General features: G+C 37.8%; 1 protein-coding gene across 1 annotated transcript; it reads right to left on the reverse strand.

Annotated features, from left to right (window-relative positions):
• Positions 1 to 21: 21 nt before the first annotated feature.
• HACD2 (3-hydroxyacyl-CoA dehydratase 2) lies at positions 22 to 16,757 on the reverse strand. The gene is made up of 7 exons (XM_009275052.2): positions 16,699 to 16,757; positions 14,572 to 14,689; positions 14,202 to 14,220; positions 9,643 to 9,731; positions 3,460 to 3,581; positions 2,601 to 2,779; positions 22 to 252 (listed from the first exon to the last, which is right to left on the reverse strand). Exons 1-7 carry the CDS (start codon positions 16,755 to 16,757, stop codon positions 170 to 172), a joined length of 669 nt encoding a protein of 222 aa, XP_009273327.1. The 3' UTR covers positions 22 to 169.
• Between the last annotated feature and the right edge of the window lie 4,210 nt (positions 16,758 to 20,967).

A 20,967-nucleotide genomic window follows, 5' to 3' on the forward strand; every position in this document is an offset into this window, starting at 1 on the left:
TGTTTTACATTGTGGAATTTCAGTGAAATCAGATATATTGGTTATTCTTGCTAAATTATTGGTCTTTTACCTCTGACTTATTTTATCCTGGTATATTCTTTATAAATGTGCTGGGTATTGAAAATCTGCAGCATCTTGATGTTTGAAAAGTTCTGAAAAAGAGTTGGAATTACTCCGACTTCTTGTGTTCTTCAGTGTGGGAGAGTACCTTTCGCCTCTGATGTAGCATATGAAAATACAGCTGGGGAAAGACTGAAGAGAAAACAGACTTAAGTAAATAAAGTATGAAGTGAGGCTTACGTGTCAATGTAAGATGCACAGTCACATGCTCAAGGTCACCAATTCTCTATTAAAAGAAAACATGCTTATCCACCTTCCGCTCCAGTCATCTATTGCCTTTTATTCTTTCAAGAGAATAAGTGATATTGTCTTTAGGCTTCAGGTACTATTTATTTTTTGCTAGAGCAATCACATTTTTAATTAAATGCAAAATGTCTTATTTAACTCTGCAAGTACAAGCAGGATGACAAAAGTTTCCTGAACTGCACACACACAATAGAAAGAAAATACGCTGCAGGGAGGAAAAAGTCCTTCCAAAAGAATGACATTTCCAGATTTGTTTCGTTTCTTACAATCCTAGTGTCACTTTTTCAGGATCTAAGGAACTTTATACAAACTGGTGCCTCTTTTATCTCTTCTCTCTTTATCCTCCATGCAAAGCTTTTTCTCCTCCTATTTCTAAGACTGTATTACACAGTATGTTTGCAAAACAACAAAGTAGAGGATGGAAAACATACATACATAAACAGCAAAAGCTGAAATTTCCATGAGACACTAAACCTTTGTGAACCGTATGAAAATTAAACAAGGTCAGCATCAGCCTAAATTATATCAGTTACACACGCAAAGTGTTCATCATAAACATCGGCCAAAGTCTACTTAATTTGTGTACTAAATTTTTTTTCAGGTCAACATTTTTTCTTTTGGCTTGCTTTACCCTGTAATTCATTTCCTGATTGTTTGCCCCTTATCCTGATTCACTCCACCAGTGTTAAGGAGTGAATACAGCTGTCCAGAGACATAACAGAATACAGTGCCATGTGTTTTCTCCATTAGAAGTCTAAGTAATGGGGATCCATTATATGAAAAGAATTTAATGACATCTTTTCTAGCAAGATGTCAATTTTGACAGCCAAGTACTAAATTAGAGATTTAAAGTGAAGTAAATAGTAAGATGCAACTATCAAGAATGTAAAACCTCAATTTTTAACAACAGTTTTCAAAGCTTGCTTTCCTTGTGATATTAACATTCCCAAAAGTTCCAAGATCTGCAGTGGGTTCAGAAGGCGTAACTCCTGCATAGGTAGCTTTTAGGAATGAACAACCAAACTATGGTGCAATCGGTGACTGCAATGAACATTGCTTTTCTTGTATCTCAGGAACACCACATGAATACCTTCATGTGAAAAGGCACCTAAGACTGCTTGAGTCCAAGCAATTGGTTCTAAGAGTTAATGTACCAATTCACAATAATAATTAAAAAAAAAAATTTTTTTCAAAAAGACTGCATTCAAGTTACACATCCAGCAAACGATAACGGATCACAGAAAATACCTCATTTAAAAGACACAAATTTTAATTGAGAAAGTGGGCTAAAATTGTTACTTGGGTTCAATGTGGGTTCTCTCCCACGTGGCCTGTCAACTGTGATCTAGCTACCGCACAAGTAGTAAATAATACTCGTGGCTATTTTGACTAAAACAAAAAATATTATTCTGGCTGCTTGGAGTTAATAACATCACCATTTTTGGAGGAGGGGGACAGAGAAACAAATGCATGAAAAGTGGTGGGTTTTTTTTTTTTAAGAACAGCTGGAAAAACTTGTGAACATTGATGTCAGAATTACAAGATGGTTCACTGAAAGTGTAAGTGCTTGTTAGAGACAGCCACACTACTGAAATTTGTATCTTTGAATATGGTTTATCATTCTGCACAAACAACAAGGTTCACGTAAAGACAGCTGCAGAGATAGCTAACAGCAGCAACATCATCACTACATTATTCTGCATGATAGATTTTATTTGCACATATAAATTTGCTAAAAGCTTCCATGTTCCTATTCCCCATTTCAAAGCAGCAAAGCCAAATCTTCATTCCATCTATAGAAACATCAACCAGAGATTATGTCAATTCAAGTTAATTCAACAGAAATGGTTCCCTACCCACTAATGCAAAAGCAGTGTTCTTATTCCTGATAAAGAACTAAATGTTTAGAAGCTGTTTTGAACTTTCTTCTCCTAAAAGTCTGTAAGTGGGGGGAAAAAAAAATGAAGATGTCAACATTTGCCAAGAAGTACCATAGTTATTTAATATTCCAAGTGTAAGAGAAAAAACATGTATTATTGTTTTGCAGGTGTTGGTAGAAAGCAATCCCTGCAGTTTTAACTCTTTTTTCTTTAGATAATTTTCAAAATTAATTTTGCAAAATTAGTTATATGTATGTTAATCCCACAATTATTAGCTTTTCCTGTTACAGCTTTCAATACTAAAAAAAAAAAACCAAAAAAACAAACGACAAACCCTAACTCACTCATACTTACTTGGAATGTAAGAGATCATAACCAGGATCAGGAATGTATAGTAGTCAAAAGAAAAATTGTACTTGTTAGGTAAACTAATAGAATACAAGCCAGACTGCCTGACGAAGGGTAGTGCAGCATATATTGTGAGTAGTTCGCCCGAGACTCCCATTGGATACAATACTATAAACAAAGTGTACCTAGAACAAAACATTTACAGAAAGGATTAAAAGTTATGACAAACTCTGACAAAGTATTTGTTAAAAGCTATTATGGATATTCAAATTCTAAATTCTCAACTCAGTATTTATTTCCCTTAGCTCTTATTTGATTAGAACATGGCAAGGTGTGAACATTATTGCAAGATAAGTATTCAAATCAGCAATCAGTTTGAATTATTTAAAGATTACCTTTGAGAATCTGAAAACTAATCTTTAAAACTGCTCTCCCCCACCCCCCACTTTGTTACTTTGATTTCTGAACTCTTTGGTAGAGGTCATTATATTACTTAAAACGGGGTCAAACACAGTTGATATTAATCAATGAGTTTACAGATTGTTTCAAGTACAACCCTTGGATTCAAGGGTTACTGTTAAATGTCAGTTTACTTACTGTTACCCCTTACTGCTAAATGTCAGTTTCTGATAAACACAATCAATTCTTAAATGGGACTGAGTTCTGACAAACTACTCTTTCAGCTTACAATGTAATAGATTTTTTTAAGCCAGAAATCTGCTGAAAGGAAGCTAGGAAGTCACATTCACAAACAGGGCAATTACCTCAAGGTAGAATCTAATTTTTTGTACTGCAACTATTTTACAAGATAAATATCCCTGTCAAATCAGTGCTTTAAGGCTATGATTTCTATTATGCCACCTACCTGGCCCATTTAATGAGATAAGGGAGATGGTTTAACAAGCTAAACGTATAAAAAGAATAACGGATTATCTCAGTGATTGTCCAGGCCACCACAAACAACAGAACGCTATCTTCAGTTTGTACCTGTAAGAAAGAAAAAATGCTCAATATAAATTCAAGCATTACTTATTACTCACCAGACCCAAGAAAACCTCAAAGAAATCAATTCCCACGGGTTGCTTTACTGCACCATTTTAGAAAACAGACTCCAAGAATAAGCTTAAAAGCAACATCAGTAACGACAGTAAAAACTCCTTCTTATCATGCTCCATATTTTTCTAGTTGCTTAAGAACAGCTCTGCTTGGTGATCAGATAACTTAAGATCTCCCATCCTATGCAAGATAAATTAGTACAAGAAATCCCTAAAATGCTGAGAACAACTCATAACTCTTCCCATTCCTATACAGTACCAGCTTCTATTTCAGTCCTATGATTGCTTCCTAGTGCAGCAAGCAGAAAGGATGCTAAGACATTAGTCTAACACTTGGTATCTGGTTTAGACTTCATATTCTGATCCTAGTCCATGCTACTTCTGAGTAGAAGCACTGTTCTCTTTCTACAGATGAGAAACTGGGTCCTAATCTTGAGCAGCACCAGAACAGCTAACACCAGGACATAGGCTAGGAGGAGAAAAGAAACAGAAGCTCAGACTGTCTCACCTCAGGTAAGCTTGACAATTATCTGCTTCACTGTTCCTTGCTCCTTTTTCTGCTTACTGTATCCAGCATAGTTCCTCTAATGTTATATTCAAGGCATTATTATGTTTCACTGCTTTACACCTCTTAGAGCTTTTATTTCAGACACACGTCACTGAACGAGCTTTCACTCCCTTCATATTTTGAAGGTTAATCTTCAAAAGCATATATTTTAAAATTAATTATTAGATTTATTAGATTTGGGAGCATAATTATGAGGTTTAAGTTTCAGATGGAATAACTGATGAAGAAGCATATGGGGTCACATAACCCACACTACAAACTCTTGAGAGAGCAAACATGATTTTTATGCAGCCCTCCCCCTCCTTCCCTCCCCTTCAACAGAATTCTCAGCTGCATGAGTACCTTGAGCCCAAATTCAGTGGACCGTGGGAACAAAAAGAGCTCAACCACAGGGGCCTGCATTTTCTTTTTTCCTCCAACTCTTGAAAAAAGGGAAAAGGAAGTCAGTAGGTGTGGGTGGTACACTCTATTCATCTTGGGCAAAGTACATGTACAAACAAAAAAAAGGAACAAGAAAATATATGGGCAATCAGAAACCTTTTAGTAGGAGAGGACTGATCATATATTTGCATGTGAAAACGCTCATGAGGATTACCCATAAAAAGCTTTCTGTTACAGACTACAAACCCCAGAAAGATTTATACAGAAATCTCGGGATATCCTGGAATGTAGAGCTGCTGTTAATCTATATTCTGCTGCGTATAGAATTTCAAGTCACTTTCATTGCATTTTGCAGCAAATGCATCTTGTCCTTTTTCCACATGAAACTGATAATTTCCTTATATATTAATCCCCCTTACATCATCATAAAAGAACAAAATCCAAAATTTATTTGAAGATTTTCAGAGAAGAGACCAAATCTATTTTTACATTGCTACAGGATCCTAATCCTGTTTGGGGTCTGCTTTATAAGAAAGACTGACTTCTCAACCTGGAAAAGTTAACAGCACTTCACAGATGATGCTGTTCCCAAGAAGCAACATGCTTCACAAGCACTCCAGAGCTGCATCTTCTGGTCAAATCAGAAGTAGCAGCTTAGTGAGTTCATCTAAACCTATGCATCACAGATTTCACTGTACTTTGAAACCCCACTTCCTTCCCTAACTGTAGAAATCAGTAAAACTAACAAACAAAACACAAAAATTTGGAGCTTGAAGTAGCACCCAAGAACATGAGCAAGGACAAGAAACTGTGAAGCTAACAGTGAATGATACATGTAGAAGCAGAAAATCTGGCAGTTACAATCCAGTTCTATCACAGGACTTCTGTAACACGGCCTTCTCAGGTCTAGTCTTTCCCCACCTACTTTATTATTAGAACTGTGTTTAGAAGTTGTTAAAACAGTTCACATCATTATAAAACACACACACACAACCCTGTTAAGGTCACTTAAAGAATCACTGATTATGCCTTTATAGCTTTGTGTCCCTATTTAAGGAAGGAAGAATACTGGAAATTGGCGGTAGTTTTCATACAAAAGTGACCTATACAGTTTTCAAATAGTTCCATTTGGTGCAGTAAGGAACAGAAGACTACTGTGCATTTTCTCATGTTTTAAATACATTCCACTGCTCATCGTTAAAAAGTATGTTTCTTACACACTAACAGGTCTGTCAGAAGTCTGTCACTATTAGAACATCTCTTCGAGGACGGACAAATTTTTCAATACTTCAAATAAAGATGTCTGAGATGCACATTATCAAACCCCTGGGAACTGATTTACAAAACAGTCTCTGAAGAGTCTCATTCATTTAGGCACTGCTAATGCTGCATTTGTATCACTCCTCTTCCAAGTTGAGGATAAAGGGGATAGTACATCCAATAAAGAGTAGACCCTTAATAAACCACTAAGCCCAATGCTGCCCTCAGAACTCAATGTCTCTTCCTCTAGTTTTTCATGCCAGTCGTTGAAGGAGGTGTTAGACAGAGTCAAAGCACATTTTACACTTTATTTACAATTTATTTGTCCAACTGCCTTAATAAGGGTTAATCATACCACGGGCATAATTTTTTTGGCATGTGTTTCAAACCAATTTATCATCAAGGAGGGTCCTGAATATACTGTAGCTTATCTTCAATACTATGAATAGCAGACAATGTTTGTTAAGATATAAGAGAATCCATAGCCTTTTACGATGCAAAGATGAGAATTGGGAATTGACAAAATAAAGCCTGAGAGATTTTTACTGTTCTCCTTACGCGCAAAAAGGGAAATTCTATAGATTTCTCCACGTTACGAGTAACAGTTTGACAAACTATTTGCAGAAAATTTCAGCTAACCACATAATTAAGTAATCCAGTGCAGAAGAGTAAAACCAGCAGCACTATGCAACTATAATGATGAAACAGCACACCTCCCTCCAGAGCACTGGTTCTCTGGTACACCTATTTTAAAAAAAAAAAAAAAAAAAAAAAAGAGGAATCTTCACAGTAGGCACAAAGGGCCTGACAGACATTTGTGTTATACAGTATTACTCAAATTTTACACAGATGTAAAGCAGTGATGAGTCAGGCTTTTCAACTGCACTCACCCATTGAGAGGTCTGAACTTTCCAGCGTAGACTTCCTTTACTACAACTTAGTCTTAAATATCATAAATTAAGATGCTCTTCCCTCTTTAAGTATGCTTTACTACTGACTGAATATGTCAATTCACAACCGCAGATACTGGAGTCTTAATTACCAACTCAATATGCTGTACATGTCATCTTCACACCACCCCTTTTGACTGTCTGTTCTAGAAAGGTTCCTCTAAATATATACTATACTTATCTGCAACTTATCTGTAACTGCACCCAATTGGATAAGCATTAAATCACTGCTGACACCATTTTTTAATTACCCATCAGAACTGGGTGCAGAATTATCAGAATGGAACTCTACGAAGGCCTGCCATGATGTCACCAGATGATCTCATTGTTCACACAAATTAAAAAAGACAACTTTGAACTGAAGGGCACCTTCTGCCTACTTTCTTCTAGCCCTTCATGCCAGTCCGCTCATTCCCTTCCCTCCTTTGTAGAAGAAACAGTAAAATTCACCAAACCAATTCCTTTCCAATGTAATGACAAAATGATTACAAGTACTGTATTACATGCCAGGCCCTCCTCCACTAAGCTAACAGCTACTCATATGGTAGACGTAAGGGGAATCTCATTGCTACCCAAAGTGTGCAGTGCTTTAACATTTGCCATGCTTTAACATTTATTATAAATACTTTCATATCGAATTTAACAACACATCAGCACTAAATTCAACAAAAAGCACAAACATGTTAGTGGCAAGAAGCATGCTTCAAATCACATCACGTATCTAGAAGTGTATTCTGACAGAAAGGAGGGATGCAATACAGATGTTTCTTCTTTTAACTATATTATATATGAAAACAGTCTGGAAAAGCAAAATACTGAACAAGTCTCACTCAGAAAGTTAAAGAGGAAAACTGCGTTTTATTTTACAAGAACCTCATCATGCAACTGCATAGCTTACAGGTTCCATAAAGCTGTGTGAGAATTTAATCCTGGACTTCACCATGGAGCTCACTTGTGCAGACAGCCCTTTAGAAAAAGTAGAACACTCGTGACACTTTCAATACATCTCCCCAGGGTGAGACTGCATGCTCTCTGGTTGGGGGGAAGGGGAGGGGTCAGAATACAGCCTCTTCATTTGATTTATTTGCTCTAAGTCACAGGTGAAAAACTCATCACAGGATTCCTCATCCTTACCATTCTTATGCCCACTTTCTAAGACATTAAAAAGAAGTAACACATAATACAGTCTCTCGCAAGACTTTAACCAAAAGACCACACAAATGTGAGGAAAAAACTCGTGTAAATTGTTGAAAGAATCCTTGTTAAAAAAAGCCTTGTTAAAAATTGAATGTTAGGCTGAACTTGTTGCTCACATTTTCTCCCATTTTGCTGGTTTTCTCTGGTGAGAATGTGGGCATAAGTTTCAAAAAACCTAACCCACAATCATTTTACAGACTTCCCTTTGATGTCTAACAGACAACACATGGAATAATTCTAATCCATGCAATCCAACCTTTAACATTTGGGTTACTTCATAACCAGGAGACAATTCATAAAAACCGATTATCGCTGTTCTCTATGAAGCACCAGGTACCCCAACATTATAAAGGTAACAAGCAAAAACTACAGGCATGTTTCTTTAAAAATATTTTATACATGTATCTAAAATCTAATGTCTTGGCATTACGGCTTTTTTTTGTCCAAAATCTAGTATTTATCTCCAGTGAATTAACAGAGTCTGGAGTACATTTATTTGCACCAAAAGTGAAATCCATACAGAAGACAAATATTTACAAGATTTTGAGTTTATTGAGAAAAATAGCATTCCTCCACTTTAAATAGCATGAAACTAAGGCTCCCCACAAACAAGCATCATGATATCAGAAAGGACTGTTAATTATTAGGAACTACAGTGACTTATGTTACTCTACATGTTGATGGACGCTCTGATGACAGGTTTGGAGTAAGGAAGAGAAAGCAGCTTCCCTGAAGACTTGGTAATGCGACAAGCTCCTCAAGACATTCTCCATGTCAAGTCACAAAAGGTCTTACGCATATGACACTAGATGACTATCACTTATTTCAGGCAGCCATGCTGACACTGGCATCAAGACTAATTTCTTTCTTTAATGAGAAGAAAACCAGTAAGACTGGTTGGCTAAAGTAACAGCACAGATGCGGCATATCTGGGCTACTACAAGGTATTCAGATGACATGAAAGAGTCAGTCAGCATGATCTGTATCAGTTAAAGCATGTTTAGATTTTAAAATAACTGTCAGGAATAATTTTCAAATAAGAATGCTTCCAAAAGAGTCTGCAGAGATTTGTACAGCAATATTTGGTGTGGTAAGCAATGAGAAAAAACACGCAGGCCCCAAAACCTACCTACGCCTGAATGTAAGAAAAAATGAATGAAGGACAGAGGGAAGATTATCCTGGAAAGTGATAATGGAGAACATCCAGGCATTGCTGTGCACAAACAGTTCAGGGGGAGCTTCCACATGCAATGGTAAAGAAAGCAAATTGTGTATGAAAGAGGGGGCAGTGAGGAGATTTTGCTATTAATTATGGCACTAGTGAGATCAATACTAGAACGCTGTCCCAAGTTCTGGGTTCCATATTACACACTGGAACCTCTTTAACTTTCAGTAAGGACTGCAAAATCTATTCAGGAGCTAGATGTCTTACAGTGAGAGAATCAGACCTCAGTCTATTTGATTGTCAAGAAAAGATGATGTCAGATTTATTTTTATTTCTTTTGATCCACAGAAATTCACATAAACAATTTCACATTAGGGTACAAACAGAAGTCATTTTAAGGAAAATAAGACAGCGATCAACACTTGCTTTTCACCATGGGTCATTAGTTTTTCTATTTTGTAGCTTAACTTACCTCTTTTACACTATGTGTTACTGCCCACGTCAGGAAAACCCTTGACATCACTTGGAAAGCAGTCAGAACAACAGAAGAGGGAACAATGCCTGAAAGATATTTTGCAATTAGTAAATATTTCTGACTATCGGGGTGGGAGGTGGGGGTGGGGCAAGCCAAAGTCCAGTTATTTGAAATTTTTGGACGGAAAGCATTTAATTTTTTTAATTTGAGAGTATGAAGTCTGTCCTGTGGTGTGTTTATACAGCCTAATGCAATGCAATCCCCTGACAAGACTTTGTGCATCAAAATGCAACTAAAAGTAATCGGTCTCGTTGCAATCATAGCACATTCCTTAATACACAAAACAGCCGAATAAGATGAGACAACTTCAATCAATCAGCTTTTGGGAAACAGTCTTTCAAATAAACTGTGTTTGATAAAAATATCCAAGATTACTCTTCATTACCATGATTTAGAAAGTAAAAACAATAAAGATGTTTTGCACAGTATATCCCAGAAAACAGGAAGCAAAAAGCGTAACTACTTTGAAGAAACGCTAATCTAGCCCATAATCCGATAGATACAAAGTTTATAATTCCTTCTTGGGAATACAACTTTTTTAAACAAACAAAACAAAACCCAAGGAATAGCTGATGCATTGGTAGGTACAGAAACAATTTTGCAAGGAAGCAGATTTCACTGGTAAGAAAATTTCACTAAGCAAGTTCTGAGGTGCTGATTAAACCGCCACTAAAAGGATCCTACACACCCAGGTCTGACAGAGCAGGAATAGTTTTAGACTGCAAGATTACACAAAATTTCTAAACTTCACAGCACAAAGTTTTATTTTATTCCAATAGCATGATGAAGACAAATGCAAGAGCAGTTGCAGCTCCTAATACACAGTAAAAAGTGCTTCTAAAACTAATGCAAATCACAGCAAGCAACACAACAGCCTCAGAAAGATGTAAGACCAAATTGGAAAGTGAAAGAGAAAGAAAGAATAAAACCCAAAAGCAAGTTTTATTAGAATTATTTTCAGTCACACCATCATTATGTTAGTCTTCTTTCTGAGTAAAAAGAGGGAAAAATCCTACACGGTTCTCTTCAGTTTTATCGCGTATTGTTCATAATCTAATTTCTGTTGTAAAACTTCAGGGCAGAATTTCTGTTACTCAGACAACACAAAAGGGGGTGCTATAAAATCCCACAGTCTGTACTCATTAAAGGCTCACTCCTACAATATAATAGACCTTTTCTTTTATACAATTTAGATCAACCCTTCCTAAGCAAGATAAACTAATGTTCTTGCAAAGGAATCTATAAATAAGCCAAAAAGACTGTGTAGGAACCATCCAAGATTATCTCACAGGTAAGACAAACAAGGTTTTTCATTACAGCTAAGACAATGCCAATCTATGCCGTAAACAAATGACTTGCCAGCTACAATTTACGTAAACTTTACTTGCTTCTAATTATTTACTCATTGCACTTAAAAGGTCCCTGACAGACAATTTTAAACTTGGTACTTTTAAAAATATCTGTCACCACTTATCCAACGCTGCACGTGCTAGAGCGGTGCTTGACAGGGGGCTCAGGTCCAGAACCAAGCAGCAAGTAAGCCATGCCCAGACCTCTTCCAGATCCTGGACTAAGCCTCCCACCTCCAGCAGGAAATCCTCCAACTCCAATCAAGTGGTTCCTCTCTCCCAGGGAGTTCGCGACTGAGAACAGGCTGTATGCATAGCTTACAGGTGGAGCCATCGTATCCCTCCTAACTGAGCAGGCTAAAGCAAAGTCAACCAGTGCTAACTTTGGCTTACCAGAGGGTTACTGGTAAGCATCGCTATAGTAGGAAGGCTGGTACTGTAGTGATTCTGTAGGCTGGGCCTGTACTCACCAAAGCCTTCTTGCTTTTCTTCTCCATTCCCTTCACAAACTCCCTGTACTACTCTTGCTTCTTCATTTTGGTGGCTCCTATCACCTCTTTCCACACCAAGTTCCTCCAGGCAGAAGCTATTCCATGTTATCAATGCCATTCATACACTTGGCTTCTGTCTGCTACGTAAGTCAAGGAACTGCATGTTCACTTTCCATTTGCCTGTCCTTCAGTCTCTCCTCTTAGTCTCTGGGTTACATGTTACCTCCTCTCCATGCAGAGCCCTCCTTCTTCACTTTTTAAATCTTTGCCACATGCCAAAGTTCTGTTCTCAATCATGCTTGATAGAGACATTCCCCTATCAATCCTCATATTTTGAAGAACTTGCCTCACAGATGCTAACATTTCAGATTCTACTGAAAAGATGTGTAGAGAAAAGTTACGCTGATACACACAGCCATCTGTCACAGATAAGCTCCTCTACTGACAGAGAATTACAGCTCTAGTTATAGCAATTAGTTTAGCAGGGGCAAAGGAATCTGCAAATTTCCTGTTTCTCCTTTTACCAGAGTCAGTAGGACTACAGCAGGCAGCAGCAGTGTATGCACCTGTGCAAAAACCCCTCATTTTATTTAGCTGACAAATGCTTCCATTAACAGGGGGGAAAAAAAATCCATGGGCAGTTATAAAATAAGTGGGATTTTTGTAAAAAACTTTGTTAGGGAAAGCAAAACGATAAGAGTTATAATGGTATAAAATATTGCAACATTTCACTAATGGCTCTCTTCACTAATATTAAATTGTGCAACTGAGGATAACATGGGCTAGATGAATCCACACCTCAAATCAACTGAGCCAGGATTATTAGCTTTGCACACAGACAGGCTGGTACACTCATCTTGTCTGCTGTTCTGCACCAGCCTGGAAGGTGAAACACAGGACTCTCCTGCTATTCACTGATTTGTGTTGACATATAATCTAAAGTGTGAGGAAAAGATAATCCAATTAAATTTTTTTACACTCTTTCTTAGAGTTAGTCCTAGTAAACATTGGCATCTGCACACAAGTTTAGCTTAAGAAAACAGTAGAGCATTATAGATTTAGGATGGTAAAATAGCATCTTATTTGCAAGTTTTTTTGCCCCGTGTTCTGAGATTTAACTTGTCATTCTTGCCACTTGTTAAATTAGACTTCAAAAAAATCACATTTTACTATTAATTTTTTACAATTTTTTAAAAAGTAAGTATGGAATATTCTGGTAAAAAACAGTAATTTAGATTTAGTAAAATAAAACTGTATTGGAAAGACTGCCTTGGCAGCATAGGCAACTATATGATACATATAGTTTATTCTGAGAAGCCTTTACGTTAATTTGAGGAGTACAAGATCATTCATTTCTTGGGATGATCTGTGCACAGTCTACAAACTGCCCTTTGTAGGGCAGTTATAAGATAACTGCCTTTATAAGATAACATTTTCAGACTAACTGAATTAATCAGGAAGGTCAGAACTACTTTATCAAATACAGAATTAGACTGCCCTCTGCTGACAAATTTATGTATATGATTTTAAGTTTTCCAATGACCACATTTGGTTATTAAAAAAAAAAGTATCTTTTGCACAGGAATTCAATACAAACCTACTTGTGCTATAGTGATACACCCTCCAGTATGTAGGTTGTACGATACGTGAGAAATAGCAGGTTTGTAGCTGCAGCTTTATGAACCTTAATGCCATCTTAGTCTTTAAATAATAGCTAGCAAACATTCAGATAGGACCTCAAACACTTATATTTAAAATCACAAGACCAACTACCTGAACATAAGACCATCTCTTTGTGAAGACTGGATTGTTTAGAAAAATCAGAGTTAAGCAAAGGTATGCAGACAGGCACTGCTCTCAGAACATTGGCTTTAATCTTGTAGAGATTGTGACACATCATCTGTTCCACGAACAAAACATCCAAATGCTGAGGCCAAACTGTTCACTACTCATGATGACTAACAAACCAGACAAGATGCAATCCTGTCACCCAGATGTGAGACTCTACAGGTTGACTGAACCACGACACTGCTACTGACCCCAGGCCACATATACACAATTGAGTTCCTGCTACCAAGCTAACAAACAAGCCTCATAGTACAGGCTAACAAGAATTGTCGAGTCAAGTCTGAAGTAAATCTTACTCTCCCAAACAGTTCCATTAAAGCACAGCCGAACCTGGGATACAGAGTGGTTACCCCTTCCTAATTTTACAATGCGTACCTATGCTCTATGGATGTGGGCAAAGTTCTAGTGCTTGAAATGTTATTTTTATTGGAATTTAAGTTACTTCCAGCTAGAAATATTTTTTTTTTTGAGGGAAGACAGCTTGGTACAGAAGATTATAGGATGTAGAGATGGAGAGTAATGCTCTACTATAAAACATTTATAAACTGCTCTAAGATTTGTAGCATTGGAAGGATCTAGATAAAAACAGAATGTCAAGTAACTGAAAGCCTGTTACACTATTTTCCTTCTTGTGATTTAACTTGTCAAATTATTTAGTAAAAAACTGGAATCTACTTCAAGCAAAAATTAATGAGTTATGCAAGAATTAAATCTAGCAATTCACAGACCATAACATTTTTAATGCTAATATATTGCTAAAACTGCAGTATTCTATAAAAATAATAAAACTGAAAATTTGCAAGCTTACCAAATGCACAGTGCAGAATCTAGAACAAAAAGAAAAATTCAATCACTAACATTTCAAATGAAGCAATTCAGAAACACATTTAGTTTTGTCACAAGAGCTTAAGATTCAATATTTGTATTTCGAAGATTAAGCTTAATATTCAGCTCTGCTCCCCAAGCTAAATAGCAGACAGTAAGCTCCCTCACCAGTTGCTAAAAGGAAAAATTCAGCATTTGTGTGAGGCATATTTCTTATGTTTACCTTCAAATCACTCTATAAATGCTAATGAAAAAACAGGTACCTAGACAGCACTGTTCACAGGCTGCCTTATCTCTCCTAAAGAAACACTCATGCAAATATTAGTAACTCTAGGGAAGAAGACTACACCTACCTCAAGCAAAGCTCCAGTCTGGAAGAATTTCAGGGGCTTTTCTATTGAATAGTAAAGGCTATGGTAGCTACCTTTAGCCAGGTATGCTCGAACTAGACCAACTGCAATAACAAGCCATCTGAAAGAGAGGAAAAAAAAAGTCTAAGATAAGGAGACATTAAGCGGAGCATAAATACAAAGAAATCCTTAATCCCTCTTTCGGTATCTGAGAAAGCAACAGGCATGTAACTGTCCTGGAAGATACTAACTTTTTGCCTACCCTCTGCAAAACCGAACACATTAAATATTTGGATTCTCTGCAAATTTATCAAAGTTAAAGATTATGCATTTTTTAAACATCTTTCAGCACCAACATGGTACCAATATCTTTAATGTCTAAGTTTATTTTTCAGTGAGCTGTATTTAATTTAGTTATGGAAGGTATTCACGGCATTTTAAATAAGACTGGCATCACGTCTTGTTTAGTTTAAGCAGAAAACCATTTACTGCTACTCAAAGATCTCTTACCATACCATAACTTAAAGAAGTATGACATAAACAATTAAGATTCAGAAGGCATTCATTTTAATGTTTCAGTTCAAAGTAAACCCTTAGACTTTATGACAGACCATCCAGCTTAATTGCTAGCATATATTTTATGAGAAACAGTTATGGATAAGTAACTGCAAGAAAACTGAGCCTGCTAAAGCCTTGAAGGCAGCGATGGCCATTCCTGTCCCAGCTTTTCTTTTTAAGCAATAAACATATATAAACGCCATTCCTGTCCCAGCTTTTCTTTTTAAGCAATAAACATATAGAGGCTTATATAAGTAGTGCCTATATAACTGCAAATATACTATATTATAAATATATATATAATATATACTATATTATAAATATACTATAAAAAATGTGAACTGTTAACCTTGCTGATTTTCCCCTCAGGTAATTTAGGAAGCAACCCTACAAATTTTTCCTCCTCTCCTGGCTGATGCAGTAACATCTTTCAGTACTGTCTGAAAGATGTTCAGTACTTTACAGCTGTCCAGAGTCAATGTTCGCCCACAACCTCAGAAATTCTTCAGTGAAGTCTAGGACAAGCCACAAAACTAAGGTGGGTACACCCTGGTAAACCACTTTTTAATTTGAAATTAACATCTATAGTTAACTTTAGTTTCCAATTGCTTGTGGCAAACATGGGGAGAAGGGGTTGGTCAATGAGAAGTGGGAATCCTTACCAGTGGCTCCCAAACTTTTCACTGACAGGCTCATCCTGGCTGTCTTGCCCTCAGCTACTCTTAATGCTACCCTACTTTACCTCCACCTCCCTCCAAACCCAGAAGTGCTGTTACAAAGCTTGTGCTAACAGTCACCAAGCGTCTCTGCTAACAACGGTGCACCTCAGTGGAAGTGTGTGTAGACATGTAGAAACTCCCCTAACTATGCAATAGCTTTGTACCCTTCGGAAAAAAGTCTACAGCTGTGGTTTTGTAACAGGGAAGATGAAGAAATTCCCTCAATTTACAGCATATTAGATGCTTACAAGTACCACATTAGTTTAGGTATTATGAAGTATATACAAATATTGTCCCAAATGTAATAGTTGGTTGAAATACACTGTAAAGTTCAGATTTTTCAATAATTAACTCTGGCATCCAAGTTTGTGTTCATAACATTTGTTAGTACAACTGAAGAAAAGCTATGTCACTTCTGCCTGAACTTCTCAGAAGACTAGCACCAAAGAAAAGCAGTAGGAGGGGGGGGAGAGAAATAAGGAATGAGAAACAAGCCCTCCCTTTTTTCAGTAGTGACAAGCTATTTCAGTTAAAGCTGTCTTGTGAAACCAAAAGACAAACATTTGCCAAGTAATTGCCATTTACAAAGAACAAATCAAATTAATTTGGTATTTGGACTTCAGCGTAGAATAAATCAGTAAGTGCTATAGTATTAAGGACTCTCCCTTGCAACACTGACTGCTTCTCTTTTAGGATAGTAAATCAGAGCAGGCTGACACTGTTCTGTTCATATCTGTCAAGTTTCTCTATTTTTCCTAAACTTCCATGTTTGTTGAGAAACTTTGCTGAATTAAACAATTTCTCAGGTTACACAAGATACCAGTTCTTCATTGTGCCTGCAAACTGTTCTCACCTTAACCAAGCGACTGGTAAAGTATGTGGCTCCCAGAGGAGCTCCAGCCCCTTGCTCATCTCCACCCTCCCTGCCGGATCACCAACTCCAGAAAGACTGTACTTTCCATCACCAAAGACCACATCCCTCTTTTAATAATAAAATTACTGTCCTTCAAAAAGCATTTAATACAGATCAAAGTATTAATCTGCACAAAATTAAAAGCGGTGCCTACTTTGTGTTGAAGCTTTTAATACCTCTGTCCTGCTTCTGTGATTCTTAAATAATTCTTCACCTTCTATGACTAGAGAAAATGGAATAGGAGTAGGTGAAAGCGAGGAAGACCAACTGAAAAAGAAACTCGGCAAGAAGTTTAAAAGGGCAGCAAAAGGCACCACTGTCACATGGAACCTAAGCTGTAAGTTAGTTTTTCCAGCTTTCTCTGACCTAGACACTAAAGTGTACCCGATATACCAGCTGGAGTTACATTTCATTAAATTACCACTGCCATGCACATAAACTTTAAGCTAGACTCTTACACTCTTTGATTAATCCAAACTAAGGAAAATAAATACTGCATACACACAATTTTTTTACTTTCAGTTGCTCAGACTTGATAAGCAAGCTTCATGCTCAGGTCCTCAGTTTAATTCCCTTTATTTCTCTTACAAATTATAAAGAGGTGTTTTCTCATGCAAAGTTTACTGAGGTTCTGCATCATTTATGCATGAGATTACAGCAAAGCTATGCAGTGAATGAACCTGAAAAGGGAGAAGTGTACTTTGACTCTCAACAACCAGTCACTGAAGACGTGGACAATGAAACTTAAGACACTCTTTGCTCAACACTGATAACACGAACCCTTGCGAATTCAAAAGCATTACATTAAGATCTATCTTGTTGAGTGAAATCCTTTTGAAATTCATTGTTTATACCACCATCAGCTACTTCTACCAGAAGTACTAGTCAGTTAAGGCACTTGACTAAAAATAAGAAACATAATCACATTTCAAAGCAGCTTATCAAACATTTACACTCAACTCTAACAGCATGCCCTCCCTCCCTGCCCCCCATTATTCAGTGATTTCAGTCAACTACAGTTCTTAGGAAATAACTTCTGTGCTGCATCTATGCCTCCAGAATGAGCTTTCTATGCCAGGTCAGGCACGGCTACATGACTTCACACTGTGATGGGAAAATAACAGTTTGACTGAATGCAAGAGAAGAGAGATGCAACGCTTTCTACATCTTAACACTTTGAACCATCGTCAAAAAGCTGAGCAAGTACAGCTGAGAACCAACTGCAGGACTGGTTATTCCCTGTTGTGTCATGTTGGCCCCTTTTCTGAAAGAAAACACCCAAGCACGTGAACCAAATGGTAAGTATATGCAGCTTCACCTAGGGATCCACAGGTATATATACTTTTTCTACTGTTTTGCTCTTGCAAAAGCCATTGAATTACTAGGAATCCATATACTACATGCACTATGGTATAAAATTAGAAATAAGATCTATTCTTTTTAGAATCAATGTTTTCTTTAGCTAAGTCAAGATAAATGCAAAGTAAATATAATAATTATGCAGAGATTTTTCAATTGTTACTTGATCCATTTTAAATAAAGCTAACAGCTAAGGCAACTATGATTTTAAAACATTTACTCTACCACCTCTTTATTGCACAACAAAGCTGTTGTATGCTTCAGTTTAAAAGCCACCTTTTTGTAAAACAAAACCAAAAACCCACTTAAAAAAAATTCTTAAAAATGCCATGTGCTTTTACAGCATCACTTCATTATCTGGGCACCTTCAAATATTTGGTGTTTTCTTTCCACAATTCTCTTTCCAAGGCAGTGCTGTCTGAGAAACTAAGTCTGAGCACTCTGATTGACACGGGGACACTAACTAATTACTGCCACCAGCTGTGTATCAATCTTTTCATTTGAGCAACTGAGCTTCTGCCAACCAATTCCTGAAAAACTACTTTATTATGAAGTCTTTTTAAAAGAAGAAAATAACTGAGGTTTTTTTCTAAGCTCAACATTGTATATTGTGGAATTTCAGCAGTGTCCAGGGGAAACACAAAATCCTCATCCATTTGAAGACAAATTATCAGTCAGAGCCCTCAGTGACCTACCCCAAAAGAATGGCAGTGAGTGACAGAAGAGATATGAACCCCGATCACAGGACTCTTACGGTAGCTCCCCAAATTGCAGAAATCATCTAATCAAACATGTCCAGAAAAAAGCAGCTCATGTTAAAGCACCATAAGCCACATCCCAAGACTGGAATTTTCTAAGAGGTTTGGTATAAATCAGGAAAACAGGCAACATCATGATCAAGATTTACGTGACAACGGGAAGCTAAATACAGATTTATGCTATTTATTTCTGAGTTTCTAACACTTGGATTTGTTTTAATTTTTTCTTCTGAGGACATAGATATTTCATATGCTCAGGCACTTGCCTGCCATGATAAAAAGTTCAGGACCTTTAAAGAAACTCTCAATTTATACCGCAATTTCTCTCTCAGGTTTTTGAGGTATTTCATAAATGTAAGTGAATTAAATATGAGCAGCCCAATAAGCAGGCAAATGTTTTTACTTCTAAGAAGAGCTCAGAGAGGTTAACTTCTTAACATCGTGCAGGGACATCACAACAAGACTGAGGAGACCTCCTGACTGCCTGTCCTGTGTTGTATTGCTCATGTAATTACGTATTTCTGAAACAAGAGATTCATTTTTATCAAACTGGTGGGTAATTATCATTCCCCTCTGAGTGAAATACCCTGCAAATATCACATGGAGCCACAAATCTTAGCAGTTCCACTTCACAGCAACACGCCTATTGGGTAATGGGTGTAATGAGCACCTTACAACAACTGAGCTCTCCCCTCTCAGCCACCTTTGTTCCACAAAGTGTAACTACCTTAAAAGCTGAAATAGCACCAGCTGTCACCAGCAAAGACAAGAATCATCATGTCCAATTGCCTTATTGAAATAAATCATATCTATACTAATTCTATACTAATCTTCCCCAAAATTAGTGAGACTAGTCTGTTTGCCTGACTCCTCACCCGCCAGGATTTATCTAGTGGAAAACAGGCTCATTTGGGATCCATTTTAAAGGCTCTTGTTTCTTCCCACCCAAATATCCTCAGTCTTCCAAAAGATGATTTTTTTTTTTTTAACTGGATTCCAATAAGACTCTACAGGCTTTAAAAAAAAAAAAAAAAAAAAAAAGCTTCTCACCAAAAATCTATCCACGTTACAATAAGACTCTAGGCTTTTAAAAAAAAAAAAAGATAAAAAAGTCTCCTTTATAAAAATTTTGAGAGTCCCCAGGTGTCACTATTTTTATTTTTGCACCTAAGAACACACCCAAGCATGCACCAACCGGCCCAAGCCTCCATTCTGCTACACAGGGCAAGAGCAGAGCATCAAGCTGGCCTAGGAGCTCACGCGTTGCAAGCAGCAGCTTTCAACTTCACCCAAAGTATGTACCAGCTGAAGGGTTTACGGGGAAACCTCACAGGGCTCTAAAGGGTAACAGCTTTGCCTTCTTAAGTACCACTGCGGATAAGTTCCCTGCATCTAGGTTCACCTCTACTGAAAAGCGCTGGAGTCCACACCACAGACGTGGTGAGGTGAGAACAGTGATCTATACAATCACCTGCATGAGAAAATCGTTGCAGAGCAAATTAAGGCGTCAATTATAAAACACAGCAGTTCCCAGAGAACATGCACCCGTGCTGTTCTGCTTAATTCGTTTTGGAAGGGGCAAGTGGAAGAAGACATGCCGCAGAGGGGCTCGGCCGGTGCTGAGCAGGCTCACACCCAGGAGCTGCTGCCGTCTAGCAGAGGCCTCGCACAGGCAGGGCAGGGGCAGCACCAGGGACACGCTCCGAGGGAATAGCCAGGCACCGCACCTTTACCAGCCCTGGCTTATCGCCATAGCGTATGATGGAGAGAACCGAGAAAGCAAGCACAGCAGCTTTACACATACGCACAAGAAGCCCCTCTCCAGCGTGAGAAGCAGCAAGAGAGGGTTTTGGTTGCGTTTTTTTACCGTTATCGAAAGCGTGAGGCACGACCACTGATAGCACGAGGGACACATCCGATACTCGGGCAGGCACGGCTCAAGCTGCATGCACTGGAGGGGAGGATGGGGACAGACAAGAGAAAGGGCACAGCGACAGAAAAGACCTAACGAGTTCGTCTAGTCCAACTCCTGCGGCGGAGAGCAACTCCCCTCCCAGCCCTGCCCCGACCCCGCTCCACCCGCCGGGACAGC

Source organism: Aptenodytes forsteri, unplaced genomic scaffold (assembly GCF_000699145.1).
Source record: "Aptenodytes forsteri isolate BGI_AS27 unplaced genomic scaffold, ASM69914v1 Scaffold255, whole genome shotgun sequence".
NCBI classification, from domain to species: domain Eukaryota; kingdom Metazoa; phylum Chordata; class Aves; order Sphenisciformes; family Spheniscidae; genus Aptenodytes; species Aptenodytes forsteri.